The sequence below is a fragment of the Crotalus tigris genome, unplaced genomic scaffold (genome assembly GCF_016545835.1).
Source record: "Crotalus tigris isolate CLP2741 ecotype Arizona unplaced genomic scaffold, ASM1654583v1 scf7180000019504.1669754, whole genome shotgun sequence".
In the NCBI taxonomy this organism is placed as follows: Eukaryota; Metazoa; Chordata; class Lepidosauria; order Squamata; family Viperidae; genus Crotalus; species Crotalus tigris.
The window spans coordinates 548,520-564,772 of record NW_024097569.1 but is presented as its reverse complement, the minus strand read 5'-3'; the positions used below and the strand labels follow the sequence as shown (position 1 = coordinate 564,772).

The 16,253-nt window shown below is 40.5% G+C and overlaps 1 protein-coding gene across 1 annotated transcript in view; it reads right to left on the bottom strand.

The window, feature by feature from the left end:
• Positions 1 to 9,413: 9,413 nt before the first annotated feature.
• Positions 9,414 to 16,253, bottom strand: part of MFSD2A (major facilitator superfamily domain containing 2A) — a 52,817-nt gene continuing 45,977 nt past the window's right edge. The window contains exons 12-14 of the mRNA XM_039363015.1: positions 14,500 to 14,643; positions 12,974 to 13,150; positions 9,414 to 10,183 (exon numbers count right to left, since the gene is read on the bottom strand). Coding sequence (XP_039218949.1) covers positions 10,123 to 10,183; positions 12,974 to 13,150; positions 14,500 to 14,643 — 382 coding nt within the window. The 3' untranslated portion in view covers positions 9,414 to 10,122. The remainder of the gene's footprint in view (positions 10,184 to 12,973; positions 13,151 to 14,499; positions 14,644 to 16,253) is intronic.

The following is a 16,253-nucleotide window of genomic DNA, read 5'->3' as shown; positions in this document are numbered from 1 at the left end:
TAAACGAACTGTTGTAAGTCTAAGTTCACTTGTATAGCTCCTGTAATCCCATATCTAAGGTGACCAACCGTCCTCCTTTAGGGAGGACAGTCCTCCTTTTGCAAGTTCTGTCCTCTCTTGAAAAATGTCCTCCTACATGTCCACCTTTTTGATATTTGAAGACTAAAATCTGTAAATCTCCGTATTCGATCGATGCCGATCCGATCCGTTGCGTGTGATGTGACGTATTTGTATTTGACATGACGATTCATCAAGGCTCGGTACAGTGCGGCGAGACGCAATTATGAGACGTATGCACTCCGCACAGGAGAATTGTTTTGAGAGTGCACCGCGCGCAAGAGTGTGTCGCACGCAAGTGGCTTTGTTTACTTCTTACCGAAACACGACACGGCACACATGCACGCATTAGACTCACTTTTTTTTCTTCAATTTATTTGTGTCCTCTTTCTCATTGTAAAAAAGTTGGTCACCTTACCATATCAGCATGATCCATGGTAGCATTTGTCAACTTTGTCAACTTTAAGATGCATGGATTTGAAGTCCCAGAATTCCCCAGCCAACGTGGCTGGCTGGGGAATTCTGGGGACTGAAGTCCACCTATCTTAAAAACTTGCCAAAGTTGAGAAACATGGCGTATGAGGAACCTGGGTCTTTTCATATATTTCTGAATGCTCCGCAGTCATAGCCAACAACATAGCCAACAATGATGAGAAATCTGTTGTTGGTTATCGTAGCTTTTAAAGATCACAGATTCCTGACTCTTGGCTTATGACAATGGCAGCCCAGCTTGGCATGTACATTATTTCTCTTCTTAAAATCTTCCTCCCTCCTCCCTCCTAACTTTATCATCTATTGAAAATCCAAATGTTTTTCATTTCACAATCTGCAGCATATGTTAAGATTTCCTGAACAAAAATAATTCCGTGCTCCAGATATTACATTTATTTAAATTCCTTTGGCATCTTGGATTCTCTTTCCATGCTTCAAAAGCTAATATATGAGTCAATACACAAGAATGGAAAAAAATCCTGCTTAGCTGCTAAATATTTATTACTGTAATTGGCAGTGATGTTGCGTCTCTGCTGTTGGAGGGAGGAAGAGTGGACTGTCCAGCCTTTCATCTGCATTGCATCAGAAATATTAGCTGCATATTTTAGCTGCATCCTGAAATAATTATTTTAACAGTGGACCTCTAGTTCTTATTCTGGAATATACAAGGCGCCTGAAGGCAGGACAAGAAGCAACGGATGGAAACTAATCAAGGAGCAAAGTAACCTAGAACTAAGGAGAAACTTCCTGACAGTTAGAACAATTAACCAATGGAACAAACTGCCTCCAGAAGCTGTGAATGCTCCAACATTGGAAGTTTTTAAGAAGAGACTGGACAGCCATTTGTCTGAAATGGTATAGGGTTTCCTTCCTGAGCAGGGGGTTGGACTAGATGACCTCCCTTCCAACTTTATTATTATTATTACAATATGCAGTATATGCCATTGGCCTTGCTAGCTGATGATTTTTGCATTTTTAGTTACGATATACATGAAAGCTAACAGATTGAGAAAGATTAATCGAACGTCAGAAAGCAGTGGTACCAATTTTGCAGCCAGTGGCTACGTTCACACAACATGCTAAACTTGGTTAGTATTCATCCTGGCTTGTTTGCTCATATTTTGACTAAGTAAAATATAAGATAATAGCACATTAGGTTAGTTTTTGATTAAACTGGGTAAACATAGAAAATGAATTAGTTCAGTACCTATTTTTATCTATGTTGTATAAATAAAATGCATGAAAAATGTGTGATTTTTACACAATAAGCTCTTGTGTAAAAGTAGCCATATCAAATCTGGTCTACCATCAGCAGAATTCCACAGGAGGCATTGCAATCAGCAAAGCGGTGAACTGATGCAAACTTATGCACATTGTTTTTATCCTTAAAAAAATTAATGATTTAAAAAAGTATATGAGCCCAAAGAATACAAGGCCATATAAAAAATAAAATTATTAAGATTAAATAAACCTTATTTAGATTAAATAAACCTGGGATCTGAAATGAGATGGAAATTGTTTTCAATATTTCACTAATCATAAAGTTATGCAATATATAATATATATTACTTTTATATCACTTTAAAAAAAGAACTAAAAGTCACAAACTTTAAGAATACCTGGTTAGCACAATAACTTATAGATAACTAGAATAATAAACTGTAATAATTAAGATCCATACTGAATATCAAATATTTCATAAAACTGAAATCTGAAAATATAGAAAAACTCTAGTTCGGGATATGGTGCAAACCCTTACATTAAGTTATAATGTAAAAATATTTTTCAATTAGAATTGAATTGTACCTCTTTTATTGTTTTGGTTTTTTTTTATTGTTTAGTACTGGAAGGGATCTTGTAGGTCTAGTCCAGGGGTAGGCAACCTTGGCTCTTTTATGACTCGTGGACTTCAACTTCCAGAATTCCTGAGCCAGCTGGACCCTATATCATTCTGGATAAATGGTTGTCTATTCTTTTCTTGAAAACCTCCACCCTCACTCACCCATCCCACACATTCAGAGAGAATGTGTGTGTGTGTGTGTGTGTGTGTGTATACACACATATACATACAGAGAGAGAGAGAGAGAGACAGAGAGAGAAAAGCATAAATATAATTTTAAATACTGTCTGTTTGTTGTGATTATATTTAGCAGCTTAAAGATGAAGAGATAAATAAAGGTAGGAAATGTCAGTGTAAGTCAAGAAATAGATATGTGAGTCAAACTGTTTTTTTTACTTTACCAAATTTGATGCCTTCAGAAAAGTTTCATAGAAAAGAAGCACGTAATACCACTTTCCTAAAAATATACACAGCTATTTTTAAAATCTATTTTTATAAGCCAAAATTGCAATTATGTTAATTTTATATCCCTGTCATCCAATTGTATTTTCTTGATTTTTATAGAGAAGAGAGAAAAGAAATGGTGATGTTTGTCAACAAACGGAATATATTGTGCTCAGAGTTCCTTGAATTCTGGGAGCTGAAGTCTCATACATGAAGAGAAGTGTGCCAGTATGGGAGAGGCTGAGATAGGTTTTAAAATAAGCCAAGCATGTGGACCATCTGTAGCTATCTCTGCTCCTAACCATGGTGAGAACCATCCGCGCGGCCAGCTATGGATCCAACAGCACTGCTGTGCATTCATTCCACTTCCTGACCTCATTCCCCATTTCTTCTTCAGAGGATATAATTTACTCGTGCTTGAATGGACTGGTTGTTTCTTTCCTTCCCTGGGGATGGGGGAGAACGCCCCCCTTTTCACACACAGGCATTAATTTGGAAGCTGCCTGCTTTGCTTGGCCTACTCAAGAGGACATTGTCTGCCTTTGTCTACTTGTTTCCGCCCAACCATTCATCCAAATGGCAAGATAGCCCCCCTTGATTCTTTTCCCACGCCAGAAACCCCTTTTTCTTAGCACCTCCCTCACTTCTACTGGGTTTTTCCCCCCTCCTTTTTTATGAGGAAGGAGGTTTTGTTGAGCCAAAGGATCAGGCCATACGCATCTGGGGTGTTAGTCAGCTTTTCGCCCAATGGACGACGAGACCTATACTTCGTGCACTTTTTACAAAACGAGGACCACTGAACTAAAGGCTGGAGCCTGCAAGGCTCTATTCATCAGGCTCTGATGTTGTCTGAGCTGAAGGAAATTTACTTCCCTTCTTTTTTTTTTTTTAAAAAAGAACTGGTTAAAGTTATAATAAAGATCACGTACCAATTAAAACAAAACTTAAGAAAGTTAAAGGACAAAAAAAGAAGGAAGAAGGAAAAAATAGTCGTGACTTTGGATTTTTTTTCCGTGCGGAGGACAGTCCTCCTTTTATAAGTTCTGTCCTCCCTCAAAAAGTGTCCTCCTTCATGTCCTCCTTTTTGATATTTGAAGACTAATCTGCAGGGCTTTTTTTTCCCTCATAGAATGCTCAGAATGGCATTCCAGCACCTTTTTTTGATGTTTTTTTTTTCAACTTTTGCATGAGCTGTGCTACTCCCCCTATTGGCTTTCAAAAGCCAATAGGAATTGCTGCTGAGCGCGCCAAAACACCCAGCTGGCAAACTTTGCACATGCAAGTTGTCTGTATTATTGTTGCAATGAATAAAATGTTTCTTTTATTTACGATATTTTTTTCTTCAATTTATTTGTGTCCTCCTTTTCATTGTAAAAAAGTTGGTCACCTTAAGAATACAAAAAACAAAAGGTAACAACCTCCACTTTTTGTCTTACATTTCTAAGAGTTACAAGCCATTTCTACAACAACAAAATTGTTCTAGATGTCAAAACCAAACAGTTTCATTTTTTTCCCCAGGCTCAAGTATAAGTCCAGAAATAGTTTCCATAGGGAAAGAAAACTAGATAAATTCTTCCGTTCAATTAAAACAGCTAATTTTGCCATCTCCGCCAGCTCCATCACTTTGACAATCCAGATGTACTTCACTTCTTCATTCACACATGCTTGCCTTTGGCTCCAGATCACCAACCGCTTTTCAGACTGTTTTGTTGGGAGGACAGAAAAAGCATTTCTATCGAGGGATAATCCCTTTTGTTATTTTTAGCCCACCACCTCCTCCTGGCTCCTTGACTCTTTGCAGTTGACATACAGCTCATGAGTCAGTCTTTGTGCAATCTTCCCATCCATGTCTGAGAATGATGCTCTGTGAAGGCTCATGTCTCATTCTTGAACTTTTGGCTTGCAAAGTGTGTTGAATGGGTGCCAGAACAATGCTAAAGTTGTTGCAAAAGAAGGAAGAACTCTCGACTTCAGAGTCCTTTTTCAGCATCTGGAAAGCAAGATATTTAATTCCAGCCAAAATTAGACGTCTTATGAAGGATCAAGAAAGCAAACTCTGAACACCTTGATCAGCCACCCAGCAACATCACTTAAAACAGCATCCAAGGAATCCCAGTATTATTTTTTTAAAAAAAATTGAAATGGCCCGAATCTTCTATTCTCATGTTCGTTCATGTGAATTCACAGAAAGTTAATGTTAGGTGTTTTTGTATAAGATTTGGGCTATTTTTTTTAAAAAAAAGAAATATGGTTCCTGTGCTCCAAATCACACATTGCTTGAAAAGGCTGCTGAACTGAGTGACATTTAGGGTGATCCGTGCTGGCTGGGGAATTCTGGGAGTTGAAGTCCATCAGTCTTAAAGTTGTCAAGTGCACTTTAAGACTGATGCACACTGGTGCACACCTTAATCATATTCTCCCCCAGGTATTTTCTGTTCTTTAAAGATGGAAGGCATTCTAGGCCTCCGGCCATCGTGGCTGTGTCTTTTGCACTTTTCCCAGCTCTATTATATTTTTTCCAACGTGGCAAGCAGAATTCTCCCCTAGAGTCAACGTTGCAATATTATTTTTGCTCCATTAACAAATGACTCCAATATGGAATTTGCCCTTTTCATTGCTGCTGTAGGTTGAATCAATTTCCTCCCAGACTTACCTTTTATGAACCCGTAACTTTTTCCTGATTAATTTCAGATAACTGTGACCTCATCAGAATATATGCAAAGCTGGGAGAAGGAAGGGCTGTCTGTCTTAAATGGTTTTGCTCTTTGGTTGACCTTTTACACAGTTTTCAAAAAAAAATAATCTTTCTGGAGCTGCTAAAATCACTTATTTGGTTAGTTCATCCATTTATATCCTACTGTTATTCGAGACTGGACAGCCATTTGTCTGAAATTGTATAGGGTTTCCTGCCTGAGCAGGGGGTTGGACTAAATGACCTTCAAGGTCATTTATTATTATTATTATTTTTATAATTTATTATTATTATTATTATTATTATTATGGATCATCACACAGTCAGCCAGATGTTCAAACTGGATTTGGCATTTTGTCTACCTATAGAGTCCTTACCCAGGACCTGGATAGGCAGATGTGGATGTTTGATGGTATTACAGATATCGTCGCAGGATGGAAGCAGTTCCTAGTAAGGCTGCCTTTTGCAATTGACTAATAGCGAATTTGTCAATGCCAATGGTGTTCAAGTGGTGCTCCAGTTGTTTTGGGATTGCACCCAAGGAGCCTATTACTATTGGTACTACCCTTGCTTGCTTTTGCCACAGTCTTTCTATTTCTATTTGTAGGTCTTTGTATTTTGTTATCTTCTCCAGTTCTTTCTCTTCTATTCTGCTGTCTCCAGGCACTGCCACGTCCACTATCCAGACTTTTTTGTCTTTCTTATTGACAATTGTTAAGTCTGGGTGTTATGTTGCAGGTGCTTGTCTGTTTGAATTCTGAAGTCCCAGAGCAGTTTAATTTTATCATTTTCTATGACTTTCTCTATTTTATGATCCCACCAGTTTTTGCTTACAGACAAATGATATTTTTTGCAGATCTTCCAATGCACCATTGTTGCTACTTTGTCATGCCGCTGCTTGTAATCAGTCTGTGCAATCTTCTTGCAACAGCTTACCAAGTGGTCCACTGTTTCTTCAGCTTCTTTGCATAGGCGGCACTTACTGTCTGTTGCTGTCTTCTCAATTTTGACTTTATATGCATTTGTCCTTAAGGCTTGGTCTTGTGCAGCCAGAATTAGTCCCTCGGTCTCTTTCTTCAATTTTCCTGCTCTTAGCCATTGCCAGGTTTTATTATTATCTGCTTTCCCAGCTATTTTTTTCATGTATTGGCCATGTAGTGCTTTGTCTTCCCATGCCTCTATTCTGTTCTTCATTTGGTCTTTCTTGTAGGCCAGTTTGGTCTCTCCAGTAGTCAGTAAGCCTTCCTGATATACTAATTTCAGTGTATTATTATTATTATTATTATTATTATTATTATTATTATTATTATTATTATTATTATTATTATTATTACCACCTCCTGGTGATTGGCCCAAAGACACCCAGCTGGCTTTCATTCCTAAAGTGGGACTCTCCTGGGTTCTAGACAGCTGCCTTCAACCACTAGACCAAGTTTTGTTTTCCAATACCCAGAAAAACAATCCATTACAAGGCTGGACCCCTTCCAGACAACTGAGAACATTTTGTTTGGAGACTGAAACATTCCCTGACCGATAGTTTTGCACACCTGGCACAAAAGTGCTCTGTAAGTTCCTTGTCACCAGTACACAACTGATATATTCTCACTGCTGCCAGCTACCTTGCACAGTTGAAACAACCTGTCATTGAAAAGCTTTCTCTCTTTCCTGATGCTATGCAGAGAAGAGAAACAAAGATTAGAGGACTGGAGGCTAAAACATATGAAGAGCGGTTGCAGAAATTGGGTATGCTTAGTTTAATGAAAAGAAGGACGAGGGGGGACAGGATATAACAGTGTTCCAATATCTCAGGGGCTGCCACAGAGAAGAGGGAGTCAACTTATTCTCCAAAGCACCTGAATCAAAAGCAATGGATTGAAACTAATCAAGGACAAATCCAACCTAGAACTAAGGAGAAATTTCCTGACAGAACAATTAATCAGTGGAATCGCTTGCCTTCGGAAGTTGTGGATGCTCCATCCCTGGTTTTTAAGAAGAGTCTGGACAGCCATTTGTCTGAAATGGTACACAGTGTGTTCAGAAAGTATTCAGACCCCCTTCGCTTTTGTCAATTTTGTTATGCTGCAGCCTGATTCTACAGTTGTTAAAATTCATTTTTCCCCCTCATTAATCTATGCTCAATACCCCATAAGGACAAAGTGAAAACAGAATTTTAGAAGTGTCTGTAAATTTATTAAAAAGAGAAAAAAAAATGAAATATCACATTGGCATAGGTGTTCAGACCCTTCACTGAGTACTTTTTTGAAGCACCTTTAGCAGCACTTACAGGCTCGAATCGTTTGGGGTGTGACGTGTAGGGTTTCCTGCATGAGCAGGGGGTTGGACTAGAAGACCTCCAAGATCCCTTCCAACTCTGTTATTCTGTTATATTAAAAAGTACCGTTGGAAGAAAGGCTTTGCCACTGTGATTCCAGAGAGATGGTAACTACAGAATAGATTCTTTGTTGTTCCTTTTACACAGACATCGAAACCCATTCCTACTACCTCTGTTTAGTTCAGTGGTTCTCAACCTGTGGGTCGGGACCCCATTTGGGGTCGAACGACCATTTCACGGGGGTCACCAAACAAGGCTGTCCGCCATTTTTTTCCCCTTTTCTTTGGCCACGCCCCTGGCACCCGGTGATGTATAAGTGGTTGGGGGTCACCACAACATGGGGAACTGTATTATGGGGTCGCGGCATTAGCAAGGTTGAGAACCACTGGTTTAGTTGATATTCTGGTTGCCCAGATTTAGACTATATCCAGATGCTGCTCATAAAGTCTCTCTTATTATAGTGCATATAGTTAGGTTTCGTGCAGCAGCATGGAAGATTCGTTCAATCCTGAGGGACCAATATACCGCAATATAATCTTTGTAACTGTAATTCATTTAAATTTCAGATATTATTAGTTTGTTGGTACTTTGTCAGGCGCAGAAAATCAGGATCATTTATAAGGTTGCAGCACAGAACATTAATTCAAGCCTACAAACAAGAGTTCAACACTAAATTGGTGCCAGAGAAAGGTCAGCGGAGTTCAGAAGAGGTTGGACTTGAATCTCTTTGGCCTCGCTAATGACGCCTTTAACTCCACCCCCCCAGCTCTGCCTGCTTTTCTCCAACATACTCATAGTTTTAAATATCCAAATATTAGATACTAATGTTACTAGTAATATTACTTTGCTGTAATTTTAGGTGCTATCATACTTAATATAACTTTAGTGTTTACATTATAATTTTAATATAGGTTGTATCCTGGATCTCACTTATAGATGTTAGTTAGGCTGTTTCACGAAAGGTATTGGTCAGACCACAGTAAACTGAATTGAATTGAAAGTCTTACATTTATATTATTTTGTGCCTTTTTTTTTTCAATGAAGGAACGACAATGCTTAATGACAAATGTAATACTCCTCAAATAAGGATGTAGCAAAATAGTTCTCTGTGTTGCAGATCAGAGGTTCCCAACCGTGGCAACTTTAAGACCTATGGACTTCAATTCCCAGAATTCCTCAGCCAGCCATGGTTGAGGACCCGTTGTAGATTCAATGATCAGTTTGAGGATCCAATTAAGTTTATTGCCATATCACATGTATCTTATTTTTTTACTATTTTTCCTGAGCTCTTTTGCTTCTCCCTTTTGGTTTAGTTTATCTTAATCAGGGTAACACATGTAGTTTTTTTTATTATTGATGCGTTATCTTGTTTGTTATACTTCACTTACATTTTAAGAAATATTAATATTAAGGTTGGGGAAGGGAGGGTTTGTTGTGTAATGTTTAGTTTTTTCTTTGAATATGTTTTTTGTTTTTGTATTGTTTTTTTTCTTTTTTTGTAAAATTTATAAAACTTTTAATAATAAAAAAAAAGAAATATTAAAGAAAAACAGTCACGCTGGTAACATTTTTCCATTTTAATGTAAATTATTGACAAATCCAGTTTTCTTTCTGTACACAATATACAAATAGGAAAACATGACATTTTTATATGTACAGCATTAAGTTATTTTAATTAGGCTCTTTATATATACATATACATATATATTTATTTATTTATACATATATATAAACAGGAACATCACAGGATGGTTCATTAATCTTATTTACAGAAAAAAACAGTACTGGGTCATGTTTTGACAAGGTCAAGCCACCGGTGTAATATACACCAAAAAAGCACCATCTGGGTCCATGATAATATAATATATAATGCAATATTGAACAGTAAAAAACATACCAAATACACTTAACAGTACTTTAGAGATTTGCACCATTCAGTGGATGACTTAATGATAAATAGCATATGTTTAAAAGACATCATAACACAACAGAGTTTTTCAAACTGATTCTGGTAAAAGACACACTGAGATGATGCTTTTTCTCGTTAGAGGTATCTTTTTGGAGTACCGAAAGTATATTTGACAATTGGTGATCCATGGGTCCCATTTAAAGCACAATGTCGATCAATATTTGATTCCCAGAGCAGTCTTTAAGTCTTCACAAGTGCTCTTCCATGGAAGCAAGTCAGCATCCCTCTTTCACAGTAGATGTCATGGTGGCACCATGTTTTGAGGATCCCAGGGGGTAAACCAAGACAAGGTAAGGTCAAACAATGCTGGCTAATTCTGTAGAATCTGTCTCAGTGCTACTGTTGCTCTCTTCATCCCTGGAAGAGTCAAAATATAGAAAAATAATAAGCACAACATTTTGGTAGTAGAAATTATCTCTTTAGCAGAGATTCAGGGACTGGGTTCATGTGTTGTCTTAGACCAGTGATGGTGAACCTTTTAGAGACTGAGTGCCCCAAAACTGGCCCCGCCTCCACTCTACCCCCTGCCCTGCCTCTGCTCCGCCCCCACACTGTCCCCCACCCCGCCTGCCTGCAGGGCCACTCACCGCCTCCAGGGCCCGCCACAGATCGCCCAGGCAGCCCAGCAGTGCGATGGCGGCCACACCTCTGCCCACGCCCCGCAGCATCAACTGTGCATGATGGGGCATGAGGGCAGAGTCTTGGCTGCCATGTCCTTGGCTGCGTTGCTCCACGTGGGCCACGCTCAGGGGCAACTCCTCCAGGGGGGCTGCTGGTGAGGGGGTCGTGGGGGGAGGGAGGCTGGGGCAATGGCACATGTGCCCACAGAGAGGGCTCCGAGTGTTGCCTCTGGCACGCATGCCATAGGTTCTCCACCACTGCCTTAGACTATGGGTGTGGTCCCCTGGATTTTGACCCAGCCAATATTTATTCTACAAAAGATGATTAAATGAACTATGGCTTGGTCTATGATGCGACACATGATCCAGGTCAGTTTGGAGGAGAGAGAATAGGCAGGTGCTCCCAATCCAATGACAACTGGACAAATTTGAAACATGTTAGAAGTCTACTATAAAGAAAACTAAAAGCCTCCAGTGTGATGGAATGTGCACCTGCAGGAGAAGTGGGGTGAGCTTGGGCAACATGGAGCTTTACCAGAAGGCAGGGCGGAAGAGGATCACATTAGCCACACATGAAAATCCCTCAGGATGTATTTAGAAGTTTTTTTTAAAAAAAATCATAGCTTTAGTTTGGCAAGATTCTGTCTACTAGGTGCAAGTAAATAAAGGACTGGACTCGATTGGATTTCACTGTGACCTCTCTGGGTTTGGGTCTGAAATCAGAAAGCTACGCAATGCTTCTATCTGCAAAACTAAGGTACATGAACACTCAGCCTTTGATATTTAGTGTCCTACTGTATGCTCACCCTTCTAGTGCAAAAACGCTCCGTCAGAGAAATGAGAGAGCCACTTGTCTTGGAGCCAGAAGCATCAGCTCTATTTTAAGTTTTAGCAATTAAGTTACAAGGATGCTCTCAAACAGAGGTCCTGCGGTTCAGGATTTCAAATATTCTATCCATAAGAGGGAGTTCTTTCATATATAAAATGTGACCATTTTGTTTACTTATTTAGGGTTAAAGAAGGAATTGGTGTTACTTATATCCCACAGCTGCAGAATTCCAAGGGAATTCTTGATCTCTCTCTCTCTCTCTCTCTCTCCCTCCCTCTCTCTCCATTATCCATTTCTCTCTCTCTCTCTCTCTCTCTCTCTCTGTCTCTCTCCTACCATCTGTCATCTATCATCTTATCTATCTCAATCAATCAGTGGAATGGCTTTTCTCCAGAAGTTGTGGGTCCTCCGTCACTGGAGGTTTTTAAGAAGAGACTGGGCAGCCATTTGTCCAGAATGGTATAGGATCTCCTGCTTGAGCAGGGGGCTGGACTAGAAGACCTCCAGGGACTCTTCCAACTCCTGTTATTCTGTATTCCCTTGGAATTCTGCAGCTGTGTGGGTAGAGGTAACCCTGTCTCTCTTCCTTCCCCTAAAAAGCAAATAAAGTTGTCACATGATCACAACATGTCCATCATTGTGCAGGATGGACGTCTCGTGACTTTCAGCCACTGGGAATGGAGTATGCAGAAAAGGGTTCCTGCCTCCAACCCAGCCAGCACACAGTGTTCATACTATGCTTCGCTGCAGCTTCACACATTACACTAAGGCAGGGGTCTCCAACCTTGGCAACTATAAGACTTGTGGACTTCAATTCCTAGAATTCCTCAGCCAGCATTCTGGGAGTTGAAGTCCACAAGACTTACAGTTGCCAAGGTTGCAGACCCCTGCACTAAGGAAGCAACAGCAAGCTTTGCAAGGAAGGGCACTGCCAACTGTTGTGGTCACTCAAGTTTTTAGAATATTTTTTTTTATTAAAAGAAACCTCAGGAGATCACATGGAGAAAAGAGAAATTGGGCCAAACTTCCTTAGCTGCTTCTCCAAGAACCTGGATGAACTTTGCCAGTTGTCTGTTCAGTTTACCACGATTCATGACTTTGAGGGCCATCTGAACTGATCCAGCATTACAGCTTCAAAGAATTCTATTTCTGCCATCATGGTACAAAAATGCCAAGAGAGAGGCCGGACCCTGTGGCAATGCATCCTGAATGAAGGGCATTTCCGATTGCTATGCCAGCCATGGCCATCACTTGTGGCATAACTTCATAGCAGTAGCAATAACACTTAGACTTATACACTGCCCCTTAATGCTTTGCAGCCCTCTCTGGGCAGTTTATAATGCAAGCATATTGCCTCCCCAACAATCTGGGTCCTCAGTTTACCAACCTCAGAAGGATGGAAAGCTGAGTTCCACCTGGAACCCCTGTCAGGATCGAACTGCAGGCTGTGGATAGAGTTTGCCTGCAATACTGCATTCTAACCAGTGCACCGCCGGGGCTCCTAACGATCACATAATGTTTCTTCAAGTTTGCATGATAACACAGTGACACGAGCGACGTCCTTTGCTCCCCTGTGGTCAGCCAAGCTGCCAGCTCACGAAAGGCAAATCCCAGCCCACCTTCCCTCTTTGCCAGGCGCCCATCCCGAGGAGGTACCTCCGTCCCTTCCTCTACGGTTGCCTGTGGTGGGCCTCTCACCTTAAATCCTGCAGAGCTTTCCTGTTTTTTCCCCGCCTATCCTCATCAATGGGGTACAGCTTAAAAAGCAGCAGGCCAAAGACGATCAAGGCCACTGGCGCCGCAGAGACAAGCATTTTCAAAGTCAGCTTCACCTCCTCTGGTTGGGAACAGCCCCGAGTCTTGTATCCTGCAAAGCTGCAACAGATTAAGGGGGGGGGGAAGAGGGGGTGGCGTTGAATAAAGGGACTGAAGGCAACATTACGAACCACTTCATGGTGGTAACCAAATTAGAATAAACGATGGAAGAGGAAGATCAGTGACACAAGTTGGCGCAGAGCTGCATAAAGAGTCTGTATGCGGAGCTTTTTCATGAGTTAATAATTTCTCCGTCAGGCAAATGGATAGTCGTTACGTTTCGGCCAAAAGGAGGCAGAGACTTGCTAGAACAGGAATTATACATCGAAATCATGGCACTACAGTGGTTGACTTACAACCACTTGAAGTTACAACAGCACTGAAAAAAGCGACATATTCTTTTTCACACTTATAAACCATTCCTGCATGCTCATGCAGGATAGAGTGGAGTAGAGTAGAGTAGAGTAGAGTAGAGTAGAGTAGAGCAGAGCAGAATAGAATTCTTTATTGGCTAAGTGTGATTAGATATACAAGGAATTAGTCTCCAATACAGAAGCTCTCAGTGTACATGCAAAGCAACAGTGTAATAATAATCATAATAATGATAGTAAGAGGTAGTAGACGAGATGAGAGGGATAATAATAATATTACACCCGTACAACATGGGTGACTATACTTAGACATAAGACAGCACATCAGTTTAGGATGTATAAACTTCAATTCCCAGAATTCCACACAGCAACTTTGCGGTCATATCCTTCTTTAAGTTCCCCCCCCCCAACGGTAAATAAATCTGTTTCCCCATTTTGTCTTCCTGGGCCTCCCCACTATAAGTAGTCCTTAACTTACAACCACAATTGAGCCCAAAATTCATGTTGCTAAGTGAGAAATCTGTTAAGTGAGTTTTGCCCATTTTATGACATTTGTTAAGCGAATCATGGCAGTTGTTAAATTAGTAGCACGGTTGTTAAGTGAATTTGGTTTCCCCGTTGACTTTGCGTGTCAGAATGTTGCAAAAGGGGATCACAGGACCCCGGGACACTGCGACCATCGTAAATGTGAGTCAGTTCTCAAGCATCCAGATGTAAATCACGTGACCATGGGGATGCTGCAATGGTCATAAGTGTGAAAAATGGTCATAAGTCACTTTTTTCAGTATCTTTGAAAGGTCACTAAGCAAACTGTTGTAAGTTGTGGACTGCCTAGGTTCTTCTCAGAACCTGTCGAAATTTCTTGGGGCCCTCCTAATTTACTAGCAACTTTTGTGTCCTCTGAAAATAACTGATAACTGGAGATATAAATAGAGAGATTTCTTTTTCAAAAGATTTCCAAATGATTGTAATTCCTGGATCAAGAAAGAGCGGGGATTCTGAATTCTATTAGCCAACAGGGTGATGGTGAAACCTTACTCTAAACTGAGTGTGGAGATCCCAAGAGACACTCCAGAAGCAAACTTGGTGAAGAAGACGTAGAAAGAGAAAAAAATAGCTTCGTGGCCTCTGGAATCCGGATGCTGGAGGTTGAAGTCATCCACAACATCTGGCAACATGGACCTAATCGAAGGAGACAAGACAGAAGCCAAGTAATCATTCCAGCCTTAAGGAAGTTCACAAAAGAACAAGATACGAACCAGATCTTTCCTAAAAGCTGCCACCGAATTAATCTTTTCAATGTGAGAGAAAAGGAAACCACATAGTGAAGGATGAGCTGAACTGTTTTTAATTGCTTTAAAATTCTATTCCTATTCCTTTCCTTTCTGTCAGAAGTTTTCTATCAAAGTATATTTTATTCTTTATACACTTTCCGTCTTCCCTTAAAAATACCAACAGAAGATAAAACGGACTGAGCATCTCCACTACATAATTGACAGTCAAGCTGAAACTAAATTAATCAAGTAAAAACAGCAAATGTTACTCAAACTTCCTCAAAACTCCCCAGACCTAATCCACCTATTATAAGATAAGGTCTGTAAATACAAATAAGAGTTAATTAAATTAGGTCTCCCAGTGGAACTGCATGTTAACAAGAATAAACATCATAGACCTACCTACACATGCAAACACACACACACACACACACACACACGGCCCTCAAATGTCACCCTAGAATCAGCATGTAGACGCTTCCATACCAGGACAAGCACCCCTATAAAAGTCTGTTGCTTGTCCTGGTATGGAAGCGTCTACATGCTGATTCTAGGGTGACATTTGAGGGTCGTGTGTGTGTGTGTGTGTGTGTGTGTTTGCATGTGTAGGTAGGTCTATGATGTTTATTCTTGTTAACATGCAGCTGCCCCTAAAGGCAAGCTATTTGCTTTTAGGCATAAACCTTTCTTCATTTCTCACAGTTGTCTGGATCTCATTTTTATTTATTCTTGCACAATCCCAGCTCGAATTGGAACCCCAAATTGTTCTTCTGACAGTTCAAACATACATGACCAGCTTATACTTCAATATATAGTAATAGAGTTGAAATATGATGTGACAACCAACTGGTAAATCAATCAAAACCCATCATTCGGCAGAAACTACATATTAAGGGGGAACCCAAGTCCTCATCAATCCCACGGGCCCTTTGAAAGAGACATGTCTTAATGGCCTTCTAAAACCCCAATAGATTTGGGGCTACTCTTTTAAGAGTGGTCCCCGATTTCCTTTGGATGCTGTTCAGAGAACTGGGACAGGAATAGAACTATGCAAGTAGTCCTTGACTTCCAAGGACCACAATTGAGCCCAAAATTTCTGTTTGCTAAGTGAGGCAGTTCTTAAGTGAGTTTTGCCCCATTTTACGACATGGTTGTTAAGTGAATCACTGCAGGAGTTAAGTTAGTAACACAGCTGTCAAGCGAATCTGGCATCCCCATTGATTTTGCTTGTCAGACAGTCACAAAAGGGGATCACGTGACCCCGGGACATTGCAACCATCATAAATACACACCAGTTGCCAAGCATCTGGATTTTGATCACGTGACCACGGGGAGGCTACAACGGTCGTGTGAAAAGCAGCCACAAGTCCCTTTTTTCAGGACCGTTGTAACTTCGAACAGTCACTAAATGAATGGTTGTAATTTGAGGACTACCCGTACTGTATATGGCAGTGGTGGCGAACCTATGGCACGTGTGCCAGAGGCGGCACTTGGAGCCCTCTCTGTGGCCATGTGCGC